This window comes from Apostichopus japonicus, chromosome 16 (assembly GCF_037975245.1).
Source record: "Apostichopus japonicus isolate 1M-3 chromosome 16, ASM3797524v1, whole genome shotgun sequence".
Classification (NCBI taxonomy): Eukaryota; Metazoa; Echinodermata; class Holothuroidea; order Aspidochirotida; family Stichopodidae; genus Apostichopus; species Apostichopus japonicus.
In genome coordinates, this window is record NC_092576.1 from 23,349,598 (window position 1) to 23,370,324 (window position 20,727).

At 36.6% G+C, this 20,727-nt stretch overlaps 1 protein-coding gene across 5 annotated transcripts in view; it reads right to left on the minus strand.

The window, feature by feature from the left end:
* Positions 1-408: 408 nt before the first annotated feature.
* Positions 409-20,727, minus strand: part of LOC139983391 (uncharacterized) — a 92,911-nt gene continuing 72,592 nt past the window's right edge. Inside the window, exons 1-6 of one of the 5 annotated variants that reach the window (XM_071996920.1) lie at positions 20,295-20,471; positions 16,228-16,342; positions 15,087-15,379; positions 13,938-14,042; positions 9,478-9,657; positions 5,922-8,419 (exon numbers count right to left, since the gene is read on the minus strand). In XM_071996920.1, the coding sequence (XP_071853021.1) occupies positions 8,291-8,419; positions 9,478-9,657; positions 13,938-14,042; positions 15,087-15,379; positions 16,228-16,336 (816 nt within the window). In that variant the 5' untranslated portion in view covers positions 16,337-16,342; positions 20,295-20,471 and the 3' untranslated portion in view covers positions 5,922-8,290. The other 4 variants (XM_071996921.1, XM_071996918.1, XM_071996922.1 and 1 more) reach the window with 4 other exon arrangements.

The following is a 20,727-nucleotide window of genomic DNA, read 5'->3' on the forward strand; positions in this document are numbered from 1 at the left end:
CGTATTATAAATTCCCTCGTGATAATTCCAGAGCATGCATAGACATAATACTAGGTAACGTGTTTTGTACCCTGCAGTTCTCGACCATCATCGGCGGAGAAAGGGAGACAAGGGGCGCTGGCCTAAAAAGGGCGTGGCCCAAAAGACGAGTTTGTGAAACAGTGACAGCGACCTGAAGCTCACCGAACTTTTGGATTGAAATTCTCAACTTTAAGTATCAGAAGACGTGAGAAGAGATCAAGTTTCTTGATTTCTAGACTTTCCTATGTTATAATTCAATCATTCCCTTTTGTGATTTAGGTGAAGGGTGTGATATATGTGACGGGTGTGATTAACGTGGAGGGGTGTTTCAGTCGGTAATTGTATCAATATTTTTTTCTGTTCTATACACCCACATGTCCGATTTCATATGAAGGGGTGTTTCAGTCGGTGATTGTATCAATATATTTTTAGGTTCTATACACCCACATGTCCGAGTTCTTTATGGAGTCAAGTACCTAGCTGTTATCCTCGCCTTATTTAACAAAGTTAGCACTATTCCCTTATTGGTCAGGGGAACAGTGACAAAGGTCTTGTTACCATTGTATATTGGTATCATTGTTGTTTTAACAAATTTAATAACAAAGTTCTAGCTGATACAGAACAAAATGTTAGTAAGCTAGTAAGAAAGTTAGTAAGTAAGTTAACTTCGAAAACGATAGGTATACGTTCTTAACACAGCATAAACGAAATGAATCTTTGTGTCCTGCCATTCTTGCAATAATTGCATCAAGATTGTCATTAGAACTTGTTGATATACTAAACATGGACGGCGGAGCTCATTTTGATGTGGTTGGGGTAGGTAGGGTGAGGAAGGGGGGTGGAGGTAGCGGGAGGGGCGGATATGGCCAAGGTATCTCTTCTTTACTCTACAAAATAGAGCACCAACGATATCAGGGTATCTGGGGGATTCTATTTAATTGTGGTTAAGGAGGAAAGAATAAACAAATCCTATGTCAAGCTAGGGCGTCAAAGCAAGCCACCTTCCTGAGTTCTATGTTGGGTTTTGTTCTGTTTACTATTAGGTGTCAGTTTCCATGTACGGGGACTGAAGTTGGGTTTTTCGTTTACAGAGCTACCGATGTACGAGGAAGCTATGATTGTCATATAAATTTAGGACTGTTCACAGTTTTGGATGGAATTTAGTTATTTTTTCGCTATTGTCTTGGTTTTATTCAAGGACAATATTTTAACCGTATAAAAAAATGGGACGACCCAATCCTGATCCCCTGCCCCCCCCCCCCGAGCACTGCCCCACGCCCACCCTTAGCAGTATCCCGGCTCCGCCGTTCCAGATAGAACTTGTAATCACCACAAATACATAATTAACGTTTTCACATGAAATTACATCTTGCATAATTGCACAATCTAATTGTATTAAAATCAGACATCGTAGGTAAGTTTACTATTCTTGTGTAAATGACTTTTGCTTTTGTGGCGTTGACTTTATGTGACGTTCTCTTTTCTAGTGCATATTGGAGTTCCCCGAATGGAACTCTTCCCTCAGTAGGCAGTTTACAGCCATTTGTATGGGCGGTCATTTGGCTAAACAATAGAACGATGAAACAAGACAAACAGACAAGAAAAAAGATGAGAAGGAACAATAATAAGAATGTATTGCATAACAGATAGACTGAGAGGATATAGAGATGAAACATTCTAAACATAAAAAGAACAAATAAACAGACCAAAATGAAGAAAATAAACATGATCAATAGGAAAAGGTGCACCAAAACAAAACTGACTAAACAACCAAATTAAACTACACCAAGCCATCGACCAACGACATGACTGCGCGAACTTAATGAAAGTTCGCCCCCACAATTAAAAGTTTTCCCCATAAATCAAACCAAACGTTGGGACAGAATCAAAACGAACATTGGGACAGAATCAAAACGAACAGCGGGCAAATATGAACAGCCGGCAAAATCAACACAAACAGAGGGCGATATACTAAGCAGGCCTCTTAGATATTTTTAGGAATGCCCTCAGCGCACCGCATCGGTGCAGCTCGAACCGGATGTTGCTGAATAGAAATGTTGTGTCTTAGCGTCATATCATCAGGACCATATGAACTTGTTCACGGTGATAAGGTCTGTCTATGGTAATCAGTATGGCAGTGTGCCTCAGTCTACCCCGGTGGCGAATTTCTTTTTCCTGAACCTTTCGGGCAGTGTACGTTGAGTTTAGCCAATCAGAGCGAGGCTGTGTTGATGACGTACTACAGTAAGATGGCGGCGTGCTTACCAAATGTTGAAGTGGGGAAATCACATTCGATAAGTCAACATAATTGTTGTACTACAGCAGAAAGTATTAATGTATATAAGCCTTTTCAATTCATGATATAATACTTGGACGTAACTACTTGGACATGAGAAAAAGTGGCGGAAAAAATCCACACGGGGCCTCGAACTCGCGGTCTTTCGTTTCCCACCTTATGTTTTGAAGCGACGCATTTACCCGACTGACCATCTTTACTGAGTAGTACGTCATCAACACGAGCGAGGCTGTGTACGTCATCATCACAGCCTCGCTCTGATTGGCTAAACTCCACGTACACTGCCCGAAAGGTTCAGGAAAAGAAAATTCGCGCCCCGGTGTATACATTCTCTTGTGGGCACAATGAAAACACGACGATTAGCCCACACAGTTCACTGACATTTTGAAGCACGGTGCAGCGTGGTAGGACAGAAGTGTCGTGCATACAAGATATCGTAACTACTGTACGTGATATAACACGGTCAATGAAAACCAAAACAGTGGCATCTGTCCTTTTAGTTCATAGGCGTTCATTCGTTTCGCGTGAACGATCGAATTGATCGTGCAATTGTCCTTGTAATTATGCTAAATCCTCGTTTTAATGGTGGCGCTCAACCTTTTGCTCTGAGCACTCGTTCGTTTCACGTGTGAGCGTTCGTTTTGATTTCGTGCGAATGTTTTTACAATACATCTTCGTTCTTATGGTGGCGATTGATCTTTTGTTCTGACAAGTGGATAAATTTGACTTCCCGGTGCTACTTGTTTTATTTTGTATTTATATATATATTTTTTCAATTTTCTTTCTTTTTTATTTGTTTCATCGTTGTAATGTTCTGCCCAAAAAGCCGCCCATACATTTACTGGTTTAAGGATTTGTAGCTTTCCGAAATTGACTGACTTGGTTGTAATCTATACGGAAAAAAAAGGTGCAATCCTGCATTCGTATTGGGCTTGCCCTGCCATGCGTTGACTGTAGGTATCACGCATTCCTCATTAAAGTTAAGAGGGAAATAATTACCCTTGCCAAATGACGTATTATCATCCATGTTTTAATTCATAAACAAACAAACAAATATATCAACAAATTAAATCGTAATAATAAAATTGAACCCACTAACCCAAATCGATAAAAATTGAGAAACACCTACATGGCCTCGGGTGTAAATCCCCAAATGCAGTGTCTGCTTTTTTTCAGGAAACATAAAGGAAACATTCAGATTTCTTAAAACTAGTGCTATTTTTTATATTATTGGAAATTAGTTTCTAACCACAATGCATTGACGTTACGGTGATGACTCCATTCTTAAGATATCAAGCTCACAGGGCATTAGAGTCCACAGATTGTTGTACATAGATGATCAGGTAATTACATTGCATTATTACATTAACACATGAGTGATGTGATAGCTTTACTGACTTTTGAACTGTAACATCTAACACGATTTTACACGATAGCGTTATTGTACTAGGTAAGAAATTTGTCAAATGTTACCTTTAATTCTCTTAATTCAACATGTCGGTCTCTGGTGACCACAAACATTTCCGCTTCTTACCCATAATGTGATGCATCAGCAAATAGGAGTACAAAGTATGATATTGGTAAAGCTTCCCTTCTAGAGATATCGTGTTAACAATGTTTCTTTTTTTAATTAGACTTCTGGTGGCCTCAAAATAACCTCTCACCTCCACAAAAAGCAAACGTCTTCTTCTGCACAATATGATACATCCTCATGCAAAGTATGAGACGTCTGATGCCCTTCTTTAGATTGCAAGGTTCTCAAATTGTGATCACTGGTGACCTCAAATGACCTTTGGCCTTCTCAGCAAGGCTTCTGAAACACACTCATGCCATCCACGCGCATACACAAATACAAAATCACGATTACATTGGTTATGAATATCATCGAAATCAACAAAACTGAATAATACATTATATTCATCATAGTCCCTTACGTATGTAAGGGTGTTTGCCACTGAAAATAAATGTTTTTCTTGATCAGAGAATTCTGGGTTTGGTGTGAAGACCAAACACAGAGCAAGACACATAAAAAATAGAAAACTCAACTGGATTGGATCAAAAGAAATTATAATTATGAATAACAAACAATATACAGTACAGCTGATCTGAGCCCAGTCAAAGAATTAAATAAAACAACTTACAGTAGTGAGGTGCGCACCCAAAAGTAAAGTAAATACACTTAATTTATAAATCTGTTCTGGTGAGTTGGCGTGCTGGTGACTTCAGGTACAGGTCTTCCACGACATCAGATATTCCACGACATCAGTATAGAGTTGAACAGATAAGTGGTATAATGAATGTCTGATCCCAACAAAATAGTATCCTTTAATTAATAAGCAATAGAGTCCCAGGCTATCCTCCAGTAAAATAATGTGTATATCCTTTGTGGTAAAATAATGTCAGTTATAACAAATGGTGTCCCGGAATATTCTTTATGGTAAAATAATATCCTCTAAGTAAATAATATTCTTTATAGTAAATAATGTCCCAGACTGTCAGTAGAATATCACTCCTTCCATAAAATCATAAGGACTACAGTAAATTGAACTTGTAACTTAAGGTTTAAAACAAACTATCCAGCATTAAAACTATATTTCTCCTCTTTTGCAACTGTCATGCTCCAATACTTATGGCCAACTGCCTAACTCCCTATACCCTCACAAAACTCCTTTGTTCCTATAATATATGTACACAGACCCCATTTCCTGTGAGGGCTAATTGCCAGGAAGAACAAAGGTAGTTGCTTAGCAACCCAGAAGGAGAGATCTTAATCCCCCTCCTTTTACCACCACAAGCAACATACAAATACACACACTGTACAAATGATAGCCGCCTGTACAGTGAGCACTGTACATTGTACTTAATAAACAAGTAAAACTATGGAACAAAAGAAAACTTTATGTAAGAGCTGACCATCTTACACGTATTTTCAAATTTAAAAACTGTCACGACCGTTCACCCCGTTCATTCTACCATGAATAGCAATTTTCGTTTTTTTTTCAGACAAGACTATAACCTCATAAAAAATAATCATTATCACAGCTCGATTTCGGTTTTCTACACAACATGAAGTCACAATTTCTTTCCATGTAAGCAATATTCAGGATTCCATTCAAATCCGTTTGACTCTCTCATCACATCAACGACTGCTTGCATTTTCTGGGTATCATTGTCCTCCTCTGTCCATTCTCCGAACAGGTTTTTATAAACAAGGAGAGTGATTGCAGAAGCGTCTTGTCGGTGGTTTGCTCTACTTGATCCTTTCGGTGTGATACACTCCTTGTCTAAAGCGCACTGTAACCACGGTTGCATTAGCTTGGTTTGAATGGTGGTGCTATTTATAATTAGCTGTGTTCCTGGTTGTATATGTGGAGCAGAGTTGTTACAATTATGATACTCTTCTCTGTCTATGCCAAGTTTGGTAAACATCGCTGGTACAGTCCGTTTATAATGATGAGATCTTGTTGGATCAAAGTGTAGAATATTCGTCATGTAACCATGGTGACGTTGAATTCCCGGAAGAAGTACTTTCAGCGATTTTTTGAATCGTATGGAAGCATCTCCGTAATAAATTGCGCCAAATTCATTTAAAGAGAGCTGTAGAAAACAAACAGAATATCAAAATTAGTCTCTTGCACGACCTATTGCGAGGACAGCAACAGCGCCATCAAGGGCAGCGACACACCACAGACAGTGTAATGTACCCAATCAATTAACCGAGACATATAGTCCTAATTGGTCTTTACTGAATGTTTCCATCCAGCATCATGATCTTTTATCCTTAGTTCTTGAAGAGCATAAGTATCCTACTGTTGGTCTACGGGAGAGATTGAAGGTGGTTTAAAGCGTTAGGCAAAATTAATGTGAATCAGAGAGATTCTGCAGCAAGAGCTGGCAGACGGGTTGATGGGTAATGTCATCTCGTTTGGCTCAAATTTAAGCTCAAAGTGATCATGTAAAACCCAATGTGTTGAGATAACTTGAAAAAGTCGAGGTAACTTGCTACATTGACATTCTTAAGTTCATTCAATCTCATTTCAAGTTAATTTAATTTGGATACATTTTTCCAACTAGTAACTTTTTTGAATGGGTAACTACTAGACATGACAAGTTATGACAACAGAGTAAGATTGTTGAATGAACTAAATCTGTAAAGTCTACCACACACACTCTTCTTCAGGTTTCATTAAACAAATGGTTTAGTATGATTAACAGTATATTCTGGCTACTAGTTGATACAACACATAAATGTCTATACAGCAAGTTACCTCGGCTTTTTAAAGTTAGGTGAACTGAGCAATGAAGTCACATGAGTTTTATAATATATATTTTATTCCTTCCAAATATATTGACAGAAAAAACTTAACATTCCTAAAACAAAACAGTAATGTGCACCTTGTGACACAATAACGTAAAGGTGCTTAAACTTGTTTATATTTTCTTATGAAATATTTACCCCATATTTTCACAAGCAGTTGTGTCAATTGTATAACTGTATACCAGTACTAGTTTCACACTGGACACTACAGACATTAAAATGATTAAGACAGCCAGTGCTTGCAATAACCTTAAGAACAAGACACTTATCTTACAAAACCATCATTTTTTTCTCTTATTACAGTGTTCTAAATTCATTAAAGTTAGTGGATTCCTCAGAGTTTCTACTCTTAAAACTATACTAGACTGTCATTTAGAAACAAAAGACTTATGAGACTCTTGCAGAAACAAGCTCTAAGCATAACTGCTGTAAAGCAGACGTAACAGTAGTGTTTGACAATAGTTGACATATTACTTGTGCACTTTGTAACAATGCTGTTCTGGGCTGACTTTTACATGTATAGTCTACAGATGTGGGCTATTTAGCTCAAGAATTTTGAAGTTGTTCTTTGATAGATATGGAAGCATGAATAACTAACACATCATCCAGATGTGGTGATGAACATGTGGTTTGCTCATTTTCATTACATCTAAGATAACATGTTGTATACAACATTTAACTTGTGCCCTTTATTGATTGTGTTCATCATAACTAAATATTATAGACAACAAGCTACAGTGAGATAAACACTTATTTAGAACTAACTGACCATTTGGCAAAAATAACAATATATGTACGCCTATACATATGATAATATATTAACCAGATCTTCTTCTGCAGGGTTTTTAGTCTTTCACCAATGTCCAACTTTGTCGTCTGTAAATGAGTACTACTCTCCCATAGAATCAATTGGGTTGACACAAATCAACAGTGTACATATATGCATTTCCAAGGAAGAGCAAATGCACAAAGAAAAGTAACTTGAAAATGAGCATAGAAATCATTATAACATATAGTGTCTGAGTATACATTATAACCAATATCTAAGTTGACTTTAGTTATTATTTGATGTCCAAATTATTGGCAGAGACTATTACTTAGTGGAATGCCTGTTAAATTTTCTTCCTCTCGTCTCCTTTTTCTAACAAAAAAAAAACAGTAACAGTCCAAACTAACACAGCATAAGTTAACTTATGGCAATATGCTTTTGGATGAGTCTTTCTTTCTGTGACATTAACTTGTTTACCTGATGAATAAAATATGAATCATGACAAAACACACTAACACAGAATAAAAAAACGTATTACAATATGCCTTTTAATGTGGCTTTCCTTCTATGGCATATAAAACATAACAGTCCAATCTAACACAGGATAAATTCACTTAGTATAATATGCCTGTGAATGTTTCTTTCTTTGCATGACATTAACTTTATTTCTGATGAATCAATGTGTTGATTCTAACTGTTAACTTGCTGTCCAAACTAATAATTAGATTATATATCATTAGCTTGTTTTTCAGGCTTCGGACCTTAGGGCTAATGTTTTTACATCCAGGCTGAATAATACTTTTTTGTTCAAACACCAGGGTTTTTTGTTGATCATATGGTATTCCAAATTGAGGCGGTAATGAAGTGCAAAGTAGAAAGCGACAGCTTATGGAAAACTTCTTATGTTGTTAAGCACGATGTTTGCATCTATAATGGTGGAAATTTGTGAAGGGTCCTCTCCAAAGACAAGAATCCTCTGGCTCTCATCCATCTCAATTTGAGTTTCTGACATGTCCTGGCAAGAGAAAGTACAATTGGTTACTAGTTCTGATGAATGTATACAAACACACATACACACACACACATGGGAACTACAGCAATGGAGGAAGACCCCTCTAAGCAGGGAATAACTGTTTATTTCTTGTTCTTGCAGTATTTAGGAAATCCAGTATTGTTTACCTTTGGGACAAGTAGGTGTGTAACGGCTATGCAAATAGAGGTTTATTCACGTCACCCTTGCCTTTGATAATACACACTTTTAAAAAATATATATATTTAGACACGTTTTCAATATGAAACGTTGAACTTTACACATGACGCAACCAGTGGCAACCTTTCAGGCTTCTAGTTGGACTCCTAGATTACCCCCTTGAATGAACCACTGGCATTGACAGGAGGCATAGGAGCACATGATGACCAACAAAAAAAAATCAGCATTATCCGAATAAAGCGCACAGTAATGTTTGGATATTATTCAAACTCCGAGTATAGGCCTAATAGTTTATAGTGTAGCTACATGTCTCTAGTTTCTTGCAACCTGTGTCATAAGCTACTACGGTAACTTCCTAACAGCAGAACATCAAACTAACGATGTCAAAACCTGACCACCTTGAAGTTTCCTCCATTCTTTTTCTCTACATAATGCATATAAATGATTACAAGTTTATCACCGAACACTGTGTTCACTGCGCCTGTGCTCTGTGATGCTAAGATGCTATTCAAGAAAAATGCTGGTCCTGAATGAATTGCAAGAGAACTGCAAAGAACTTTTAGTTAACCAGAGAAACTTTGGAAGCAGTATTGTTACCAGGATTTTAAGAGTTGTGTCCGCGGGATGAAACGTCTTAAAAATGGTTTGCGTCCTCACAGAAAAAAAAAAACTTTCGGCCGACAGTCCTCCATGGAAACATGCTCTTTAAAATACCTCTACAGGAACGCACAATACTTAATTATAAATGAGCCTTGAGAAACATTGGGTTGTGTACAACGGATGCCTATAGTGATAGGTCTATAAAGTACATGAAAACGAATCATATGATGAAAGCTTTAAATAGTGTACAACAACAAAATTACTTTGAAATTCTGAAGCGGGAATTGTTCCGTAGAATAGTCACCATGTATGCTTCCCCTAGGCATCATACAGTGCACACCACTGTACGGGGTATACAACACCCTTACATAGCGTCTATGAAAATGTAATAGGCTATGAATACGCTGTGTATGTCGGGACCCAATGCAAAGTAAAACGAGTGCCTAAAAAGAAAATGCAAGAATAAAAATACCGAACTTAGAGACAAATATAAATTAAAAAAAAATACTTAGTAGAAAATATTACGTAGTGATATCAATGGCACAAGAGCACGCCCTTAAAGGCCTAGTACTTGCTTACGTTTATGAGCCTATGTCGTAAGTTAACCATTAACAGTTACCCCATGCAATTATATTCAAAGTTGAACAAACTGTTCCTTTTTCCCGAACCACTATAAGCAAGTCGGCTCAACTTCAGCTAGTTTCGACACCGGTCCTATTGCAGTATGTAAATAACTTTATACGCAATGTCGATTGAAAACTCAAGCGCCAATGGCTACTTTTGACGACTGAAGTATGAAGTATATAGTTTACACTCACAAAAAGTTTATCTGAAGCATGTGGTCAAAGGGACTGCGAACTGTAAGGACGTTTGCGATGAAGAAATAACTGTGGTTTGAATGCACACTTTACATAATTACATTTTCCCCACAAGAGTCATAAATTGTCTCAACAGGAAATTTGGAAACGCATCATTGACTACTTTCAGCATCAAAATCTTTGTAACGGGAGTGTTGTTATCCTTGTACTTTGGGGTTGATATTTATGATTAATTTGTTTTCAAACAAATTCAAGCATCTATACAAAAGATTGGAAGAAATTTTGGTTCTTTAGAGAAGTCTATAGTATTTTGAAAAGAAAGAAAGAAAGATAATCATTCCAAAAATAATTTGTAAAGAATTCCGAGAACATATTACTGGAAACCTGCTCAAATCACGAACCCTGCGTCGTTTTATACTAGTTTACACAATTTACACTTTGACACCGAGTGATTATATCTACGAGTTGTGCAAACAGATGAATATTTGTTCAACTCCCTGGTTTAATGTTGCAGGTGAAATTATACATGTCTCTTAACTTTTTATCGGAATTAGGAGTCGTTATAACGGCACGCCATTGCTTTACTAAAGATGCGATTTGAATTATTATACATGAACTCATACTTTTATTTCTGGCTTCATCATCTGTTATGAACAATGTGTAAACATTGTTGTGTCACATTTTGAGTTGTGTTTAGTTGTTTCTACCTGCTAAGTTATATAACATGATTTAAAAAACAAAATACGAACCCACAGTTACAGTTTACTGTTAATCAATGAATCCTATGTAGTGATGTGTCTGTTGTGTAAAGCTTTTCAAGATTGATTGCCCAACACAACAAACGATAACACCACTGGAAACAAGTGGTAACAAACAGAAGTGGACAGAAGTGGTACCACAGAAGTGGTAACAAAAGGGTATTTAATGTAGATCTTACCCCTACAGTATACTCACAAAGAAATGTTTAATATACCCGTTTATATTGCTTGAGTCCATTTTTATGCACTCGGACTTGAGACCAATTCCAATTTGGTATATCATCTCGCTTGGAAGAGTTCTTATTTTTGTCACACATTTTGTTTTTAGCCACAAATACTAAAAATATCTTCTTATTTAGAGCAAATTCCAAGAGAAGCCAAGTTGCTGCTATACGTCATATGGTAGATTCTTCTGGCACAAAATAGAGTGGCTTTGCAATTTATATAGAGACCGTGTGTATACAGTAATTTTCACAATAAATAAATTTCAATTAGATCCTTTCATTGTTCAAAGCTGTTTCAAAGTTATGGTTACGAAGATAAACTGGTGATCGTAAGATATCATTTTGTGGAAGCTTCCAAGCAACTGCAATTTTTGACAATGTATGATTCATGGTTCTTTGCAAGTCCATTGAACGTTACCAACAATGCAATTTAGTAACAGTGTGAGAATTAAGATTTGGAATCATTACTAATCATCATTGCAACTTGAATATATCCAACATAGCTAAGATCTACCTAAATTTATTAATAAATTAATATAGGTCATATCACTTTCATCACTTTCCAGGAAAATCACGGGCCATCGTTCAAGTACCTCTTTGACTGACGGTGTGTTCATTACTGACTCCCTCCTTCTGTAAGCGCATGTAAGATACAAATGGGAATGGATTGTGGATATTTTCTTGTTCTTTTTTTGACATGTCTGTAATAAGACGAGTTCTAGTTGTGTTGTCTTCACCAATAGGAAGCTCCGGCCTCCGGGAGGAAGATAAGCTCGATCCTCTTCAGTCTTTACGTTTTGGTGCTCATGTCGCACTGCCAGTGGTCAATCTTTTTCTTGAATTGACTTTGATCCCCTTTTCTCTCAGACACTGATTCTTTGCCAGAATTGCTTTGCAACATCCATACACTCCAATTGTGTTGGATATGCTTTAAATTGCCGCAATGCATTATATATTGCATCCAAAAGATGGCTTTTCATGTCCATGCCCAAGGTAAGTTGAATTACCTAACTCAAACATTAACTGTAACTTCGGTTTTAGCTCAAGAAGATGAAGTACCTCTGGTCATGAACCCTGTCTTAGTTTCATTTGCAAAGACTTCATATCATCAGAGGAGCTGAAGATCATTGTATCCTGTGAGCTTTTCTCTAATGAGTCACCATAAGGAAAGCTACTACAGCTTGTAATGCTTAAATCAAGAGGAGAAAGTGCTGGAATGAGTACTGCTTTGGTAACTAATTTAACTGTTACAGCATTCTGGACCAAATCACTAATAATACGTGTTCCTTAATTTTAGACTGAAGAAAATCACTCATTCCTTCCGTAAAATTAGAGCTGTGAGCCATTTCAAAAATATATTTGAGTAATAATATCAAAGCAAGTAATGTGTCTTACTCTGGTAGATAGAGTGTACCACAAATAATTGGAGCAACCGGAGCAAGGTCCAATTTTCAAAATGGTTACCTCCAATACTTCCCTTTCCTTGTAATTTTATCTATGGTCTATTTATAACTGCTAGGCCTAACGTTAGCCAACATTGAGGTCCCATCACACGAAGTTGGGATAGTAATAGTGTTAGAGTATAAGCTTTTCTAAAGTTAGTTTAACGTACTAAGTAAAACTACGAGAACTAGACTAACGAGGCAAACCTTTATATTAGATACAGGACTAGAGCCACAAACCGAAGTATCAGTACCTGACGTATTCTTAACTAACTTATCATTTCCCTTTTATTTGAACTTCATCCCTTACTTTTATATTCCGGATCGATTTAATGCCGGCCAGCTCCGAGCTCTCTTCTGATCTGCTCTCACTCAATTCTCAGTACTACATGTAGAGTAAAGTAGGATGGATCAGTATAGGCTACTTATCGCGCACCTGTTGTTCTTCGAGCGCGTCGTTCTCGAACATTCGGACTATGCAAATAACGTAATTACATGTTTCTGATAGTTTCAATAATTTTATCGTCAATTAGATGAAACACTTCGTAAACAAAAGTTGTAAAAGAAATATATAAAGTGGATGAAACTTGGCGGGAAAACTGAACTACACGTTATGTCAGTTGATACAACACACGCAAAGAGGGTTATGTTAGGCTAATTAGAGCAAAACTCAAACAGTGTCAGTAATGTCAACGGGCTATGATTTTTGTGTGGTGACCTACAACGGTTTTGCTGTGATAACTTTTCCAGCGAGCAAGGTTTTTCAGTGTAGGTGCATAAATTTTAATGTGCCATGATGTAATCATGTACCGCAATTACTACACGTCAGTGAAAAAGTTCTACCTATCGATACTTTCGCGGCCTTTTTTAGTTGAATAATATTTTAAGGTCACAGCCGGACGCAACCACAAGAACAGTGTGTTTGCCATTTTTGTTCTAACAAGTTTTCTAGTCAAGGGAAAAGTGTACACAAGAAACATTCTTTTGTCCAAATATAGCTGAAAGAAACATCTTATTCCTATTTGTATATATACAAAAAAAAAATTCACTTTGAGCTACTTTGCCCTTCCCCCTTTCCCCCTTTTCATATTGCCGTTCTTTTCAAATTGCCATGGTGTCAGACACCTTCAAACTTCAACAATATTATTATAAAATGCCAATATGGCTAAATGCAAATAACGAACAGCGTAGAGAAGTATTCAGTCTATCACTTAACACTAGCAGCTTTGTAGGTGTAGTGTTGTAAGTTTTAGATTTGCTCAAATCATTAAGCTTAGCATATATAGAAACACTGAAATGTTATGATATAAACAGAGTCTTATCACGTTTAATTGTTTTGGAGCATTGTTCGCCATATAAAATAACTGTCGAGTCATTATTAATGATGACTTTATGTTAATTTGCTCCTCCGGTAGTTTCTAGTATGTAAGTAACTCAGTAACTGGCTCTAAATCATTCCATGAAAATGAACTGTAACTCACATTGATGATAACTGGCTTCCACGCATACGATTGCAAATTTTTGACATGTTGTGGGTAATTGTTAAATGGAAAGCGTCGAAGTTCGACATCACATAGCTTTCCGACCTGTGTAAACCGCAAAATACGAGAAACAGTAAGAATACAGAACAATTTGGGAAAGTAATGGACAATGATATCAAAGTTCACCATGATAATCTAATGCACGTGAATTAGTTCCATGTTACAACTGCTACGAAAGTTCTTCTGGTATTATGCAGCTCAAATGTGTGGGTCAATACTGAGCAAGATGAATTTCACTCATCGCATCCACCCATCTATGGCGCCCAGCTCAAAGAGAGGACAGTTTTACATTCCCTCATCCCTTTTTTGTCCCTAAATGGAATGAAATGTATAGATGTACTTAATTGCTATTGCTCATCACGGTGAAAGAATAAGATGACGATGTCAAGTCGACCTACGAACGTAAAAAGTGCTACTTAATTCCTTGCTCTAAATTTCCTGAACGATAAATCACATATGATATTGGTCAGGGTTTAGAATTGTTGCAAGCAAGAACAGTGTATTACCCGGTGCAGTGTAATATTATGGACTGAACCGAAAGTGTAGAATGATCAGTTTATGCTTTATTATGTACGCAGCTTAATTTGAGAGACTTCTGACAGAATATCGATTTTAATGGTTTGTTATTATGTTAAAGTATAGCAATTCTTGCTACTTTAACGCAATTAACTCAGTACATATTTTATTAGCTAGCAAGTGTTTTTCTGCATGACGAAAGTCGTCGTCCCGGATGCAAACGTAAGTCCAAATCTGTTAAAGATGCTTTTCAATAGACTTGATCAATATGTAGATATTGTTAGGTCAATTAACCATGAATAATTCATAAATACATCGTAACATAGTTATATTTATTGCTTCCATGTATTTCAAGCCATACGGAGGCGATCACGTTATACACAGTGTTCTAATTTGCCACTGAAATATGTATGAAAGGGACATGACTGGAAGGTTTTCCTAAAATCATGTGAAAATCTTATCCTACTAAAACGAATTATTCATATGCCATTATAATTAATAATTTACATAAACATACCTTCTTACTTATAACTTACGTACTTTAGACAAATCATAAAAATCATATATTCATACTTTTCGTTTTATAGTGTTTGACAAGCCCAGATCATAGACTATTATTCTCTTTCCAGGCATATATTTTTGAGCTGTTCCGATGTAACCCATCGCTTCTTTGTAGTGATTGTCAGAGAATGCTGTGATGAGGACCAATCTGTCGTACATTTCGTCTACTGTAAGAACTGACACATCTAAATCAATGTGTACACCGCCAACGTGTGGTGGTATCGTAGTGTTAGGCTGAATCTCCGAGTCATTTCTTCCACGTATGGGTATATTTATAACGATCGATTCGGCATATCTGTTAAAATCTCAATGGATAGAAATACAATGCAAGTAAGTCAGACAACATTAAAATGCATGCTAATCTTAATAGATCACTGTAGACAGTCGTGTTTATGTGATAGAGATTGGTAAGACTACTGTTATCATTACATTCCTAAACTTCTTGTTTTCTTGGAAATGATGCTTTAAATACTGATCGATTAATTAAAATAGACCAGGATACATAATATTACGTCGGAATGGCAATATTTGGAAGGACGAGGACAGTGACCCCTGGAGATTGGGGAGCCGTGCAAAGACGTCACCAGTTGTAATAAGAGGTAGATTGGAGTGAATATTGACAGGCAAGAGGGGTCTATTAAATACAAAATCACGTTTGCTGTGACACACCATAAAAGCCTATTGATATTAGAGTTATACTGTAAATGTTAGAAAATAGCAATTCAACACCGAAATGTCACTTCATTGCTCACGGTAGACATAGATTGTTTATTTTATGATGTAAGTCGTTCGCAATAACTGCTAGAAGAAAAAATTGCAAGACAAATGTTTAGTTTCAGACATTACCTTTTAAACAACCAGATTCAGACTCATTAATAATACGGCTGGATCACTGACTTTAGAACACAAATTAGAATGTTACATTCTCCAAGGAAAAATTGTTAACGGCGTCTGTGACTTCAGACTACATGTTTAACGTGCATTAGCAACGGTAGTATCATAATTATATTCATTATGGAAATATATCTATCAAGAAACAAGTCGTCTCAAAATCCAATACACCATTATAGTTTGAATTGATAAAGCTTGCATATTAATTGCCACAATTGTCATTGAATGTTGATATTATTTACTACTACATTGATGATCTTACCATTTGATGGCACAATTAAAGTTGAATATTGCGTAACGTAGAATCCGACAAAGATTAAAAGCATGATACTGGCGATGAAACTTCTTTTTAAAACTGCAGTGCTGTCCATTCTGACCTTTATTGATAAAATAGCGAAGATATAAACAGTTATTATTTATTTAGTTGGTTTGCTTGTCTCGTTATTATATGTGCTTTAATAAGAAGTTACTGATGTGTAAAATTTTCCCTCCTTATGTCGAACGGAAGACATTTGGCTCTAAAGCGGGTCAAAATGATGGAAATTTGCAATATATGAGTGAATACTGATTTTGACTTGTTCGCTCGGAGTTTAGAGCAAATGGCTCGTCCATATCACGTGATTAATTTACATACAGAATGTAAATGCCCGGAGGTACAGCACAGCAGTATAGCACGTACACTATGATATATACGTCGTATATACACGCCGCGACATTCCTCAATAACAATCGAGTGATTCTAGTCTCATTTTAACCCGGACTTTCGAATTAATACAGTCTAAGTCAACTCATCATCAGTTGAATTTTGATTGTTGATGATGCCAGCAAACTCTTTGGTGCAAACTTGTTTGGAAGTGGAAGAAATTCTCCATATTTTGCCGTTCTATGAAGCTAGGGCCTAGCTTTAAATTTATTCTTAGCCTAACGTTCCCCAGGTCTTACGTGTAACGCTGAAGTAAAAATTTTGAAATGTCGAGTCACATAAACGCCAGCATATCCGTAGCTCATGCTAATGACGTTAAAATATTGCATTGGCTAGGCTACTGTACACATGCTACCATTTTAAGTAACGATATCACTGCCAGATCTATTGACAAGGCTGAAGCCTAGCCTATATTTTTGCAAGGAAACTTTGGAGCGAAATTATTTGATTTTCGTTTTGTTTTTGTTATGAAGGCCGAGCCTGGCTTTAGCCTAATCTAACTTACGCTATAGGCTAGGCTAAGTAGGCCTAAGAAATTAGTTAGGTACAGCAGGTTAAGTCTTTATGTTGCAATGATTGTAAGCTATGAGTTCCAGACAGATGTATTTAAGTGAGAACTTATCGTCACATGTTTGTAAATAATGCCCTTTTCTCTCTACAGGATCTTTAACAAAACTTCCAAAGTTTAGGCAGAACGCTGTCTCTAATTACAGATTCAAAAACTTGGTGCATATCTCTGAGTACCAAATTTCAGCTCTGTACTCCCTGATAAGAAAATATGAGTCTCTGAAAAGCAAATATCACTTGAACAGTACTTAATTGCGACTCCCAAGGGATCTATTTGGTATACTTATTTCAAATGAATGTCCAATAGGCGTCTTAAATGTTTGTTGTGTCTGTCATTACCACGAGGACGATTCTGATTAATCCTTAGTAAATTCTTAGGTGGGGACAGTATGGGACCCACTGTATCTGAACATTACTTGACTTGGCATGGGAACAGGCCCTTAAATATTTAAATAATATCAGTGTCATTTGGGTGTTGTTTTTAAATAACTGTTTAAAAGCATAAATAGGAAGGTGGAAGGTTTTACTTGGGTGATTGAGTTGAACTCTAGCCTGATCACTTGTGTAAAGAGAAATGACACAATATAGGTTTTATTCATATAAGTCTGGGGTGGGAAACCTGCGGCCCGCGTGCACATGTGGCACAGCCAGTGCTTTTTTGCGGCCCGTGATATGTCAGATAAAGAAAAAAATCAATATATTTTACATCATCACAAGAAACAGCTAGCTGCTTAGAATTTATCGGCACTAATGATGCTCTCAGGTAAGCCTATGTTCCCCATTAATTATCAACTGTACTGTATTGACATTATGTATTTGTGAAAACAGATTAGGTACACACACCTATTGCTTGAAAGTCCTCAGAATCAAAGATTTGATATCTACAGCAGGTCGTTGGTTAGGTCCGGCCCAGTCAATTTTTCAGTCCTTATGTCTGGCCCATTTACTAAAAAAGGTTGCCCACCCCTGAGTATAACATGTAATATTGTTCAACTGTCTATTTCACCGTCTTATGCTTAGATTGACACTGACGTTGATCAAGCTGCAACTGTCTTTTCTAGTCTATCTTCTCATGCAATCATGCTTGTTCATGAATATCGTGTTACAATGTTATCAGTTATGCAAAGTTTCATGAAACATTTCGGATTTCTCGTGTTCTGTAAGTGTAAAAGACATAGTGTGTGTGATGGTCTCTTAACGTCATGTAACTTTGACTCTGATCAAGGAGTTTTACACATATCATCTCTTTTGAAATATATAGAGTCTCATTTGTTTTCGCTTTGTTAAACTAGAATATAGTACGTTTGTGTAGTATATTGTGATGTTTTTTTCTTCCTAAGTTTTGTAACATAGATAAACTGTTTTTTTTCATATGTGTGATGGACCATTTGCAACCCTGCAGGTAAATTTTGTTTATTCCTGTCTGATAATCTCACTGGAAATCAAACACCACCCAATGCTTGGCAAAAATGGGGCAAATCTCAGAATTTTTTCTGGCGACTCAATGAGGGTCATTGTATAATTTTACTTGTGCGGGTGGATTTTAATGGGAAGGGGGGAGGGGTAAAATTGAGCTCGAAATTGTTTTTTTTTTAAATGGAATTTCGGTTGTGTGAAGGAAGAAGCTTCACAACAGCAGCAGAAGATGGGATCCATGGTCACACACGTGTCTGTTTATAGTCTTTATTTGTCTTCTGTTTCTGCAAGACTTTGAATTATATGTGTCCCTAAAATAAAGTTGGAGAAGACTTGACAATTGTCCATGATTTTTTTTTTTAGTTTATATAGTTGTATTTACACTTAAGGGCAGTACACGGAATAAAACACTGGGATTTAACTCTTTATTAGGAGTGAATATACAAAAAAAAATCACTCTTTAACAGGAGTGAAAGGGAGTGTACATTCTGCTAAAAAAAAAAAAAAATGTACTCTAAACTTGGAGTGGCTTTTACTCTCGTTAGAGCTGTCCCCTAACCCCATCCAGGTAAGGGTAAAATTAAAGTGTTTTTTTTTTCACACCACGAGATATAGAGAGTACAGTAACTTGAAGCAGCTCTTTGCCTCTGTCGCCGTTTTCCCAAACTTTTGACATGTCCATCGAGTATTTTACATGTATTCATCACAAAACAGCAACGTAAGATATTAACCAAGTTTGTTTTCCCCTGTCAAGAGCATTAATTGGCGAGTAATGAAGGACGTCTGCAGATAATAAGTACTCGAATGCAGTTCCCAAAATCCACTAGTTTGATTTCAACCAATCAATGAATAGCTAACATTCTTATTTATGAGCCGTTGCTTAAAATAAGATTCATTCATATCAATCCGCCAAAGTCGCGTCGGTATCACAGCCATACACAATACACACAAATAAAGCATAGTGTTTTAGAAAGGAGTTCCATAACAACTCCCTGGTTTTAGTACATAATGGTGTACTAGGTTGCTTACGACAACGCTAAGTGAAAATTATTTACCTCATTATCCATGACGTTCATAGAATTTAGGGAGTAATATTATGTTCGGGGTGTTCGGAGAAAAATAACGTTCAAGTTTGTAAATATTTCGGCTTTCATTCCACCTTTTGAATTTAATTTGAAAAGATAAGCTAGTTGTGTATTATATGTCGTTATGACATCGTGGGGTCCATGATGTTGAGAAAATCATAAAAAAGGGACGCATAAACCTGTTTTAACTTTAGTAGTATGACAATGTTCACGGCCTGGTAACATATTATTATCGGATGCGATTAAAGGACACCGTTAAAATTATAGCATATTTTATGTAGGAACAGCGCCTACAAAACTATACTGAAAAACTAAACTAAAAAACGTCAACCCATTTTTTGTTATCAGCCGTATAAAATGTGTGCTATATCAGGCTACGCAGGAATACCTCAACCACTCTACACACGTTATGATATATAGTAAATTATGGGTTGAAGCAAAGTTAATATGATTTTGATTTGTACATAATTACATATAAAGAACAACGACTCAATTAAACGCCATGAAAGCCAGTTAGTAAGAATTATGAATATGATATTAATGTTAATGTTGTATTACCTCTCTTTGCTGTTCCCCTTAGTTCAGTGAGTGAGTGCAGAATCCAGTAGCTTAAAGCAGTCTTAACACAACGTATCTATATGCTGTATACAGTACCAAATGTTTGCGTCACAGTAATAAGCAATATAGTATAGGTATATAGTACATATTTTCATCATATTGTGGTAGAACGGGTACAAACTGCTGTGATAAGGTTGTCACAATGCTAGTCCCTATTGTATTGCCCTACATGTATGTATCACTTGAGTGACTCTGAATGGCAAAACTTGACTTGAAGGTAGTAGCTTTATCCCTTTGTGTCCTGCATATTTGTCTTGTTTGCATGGGCGGCGATCCTTGTTTGTGTCTTGTCTTGTGTTATGTAAAGTTTGGGCAGTATATGGTATGCATTCATTTCAGAGTTGGAGAATATTTCACACTTGACTCCCAGGGT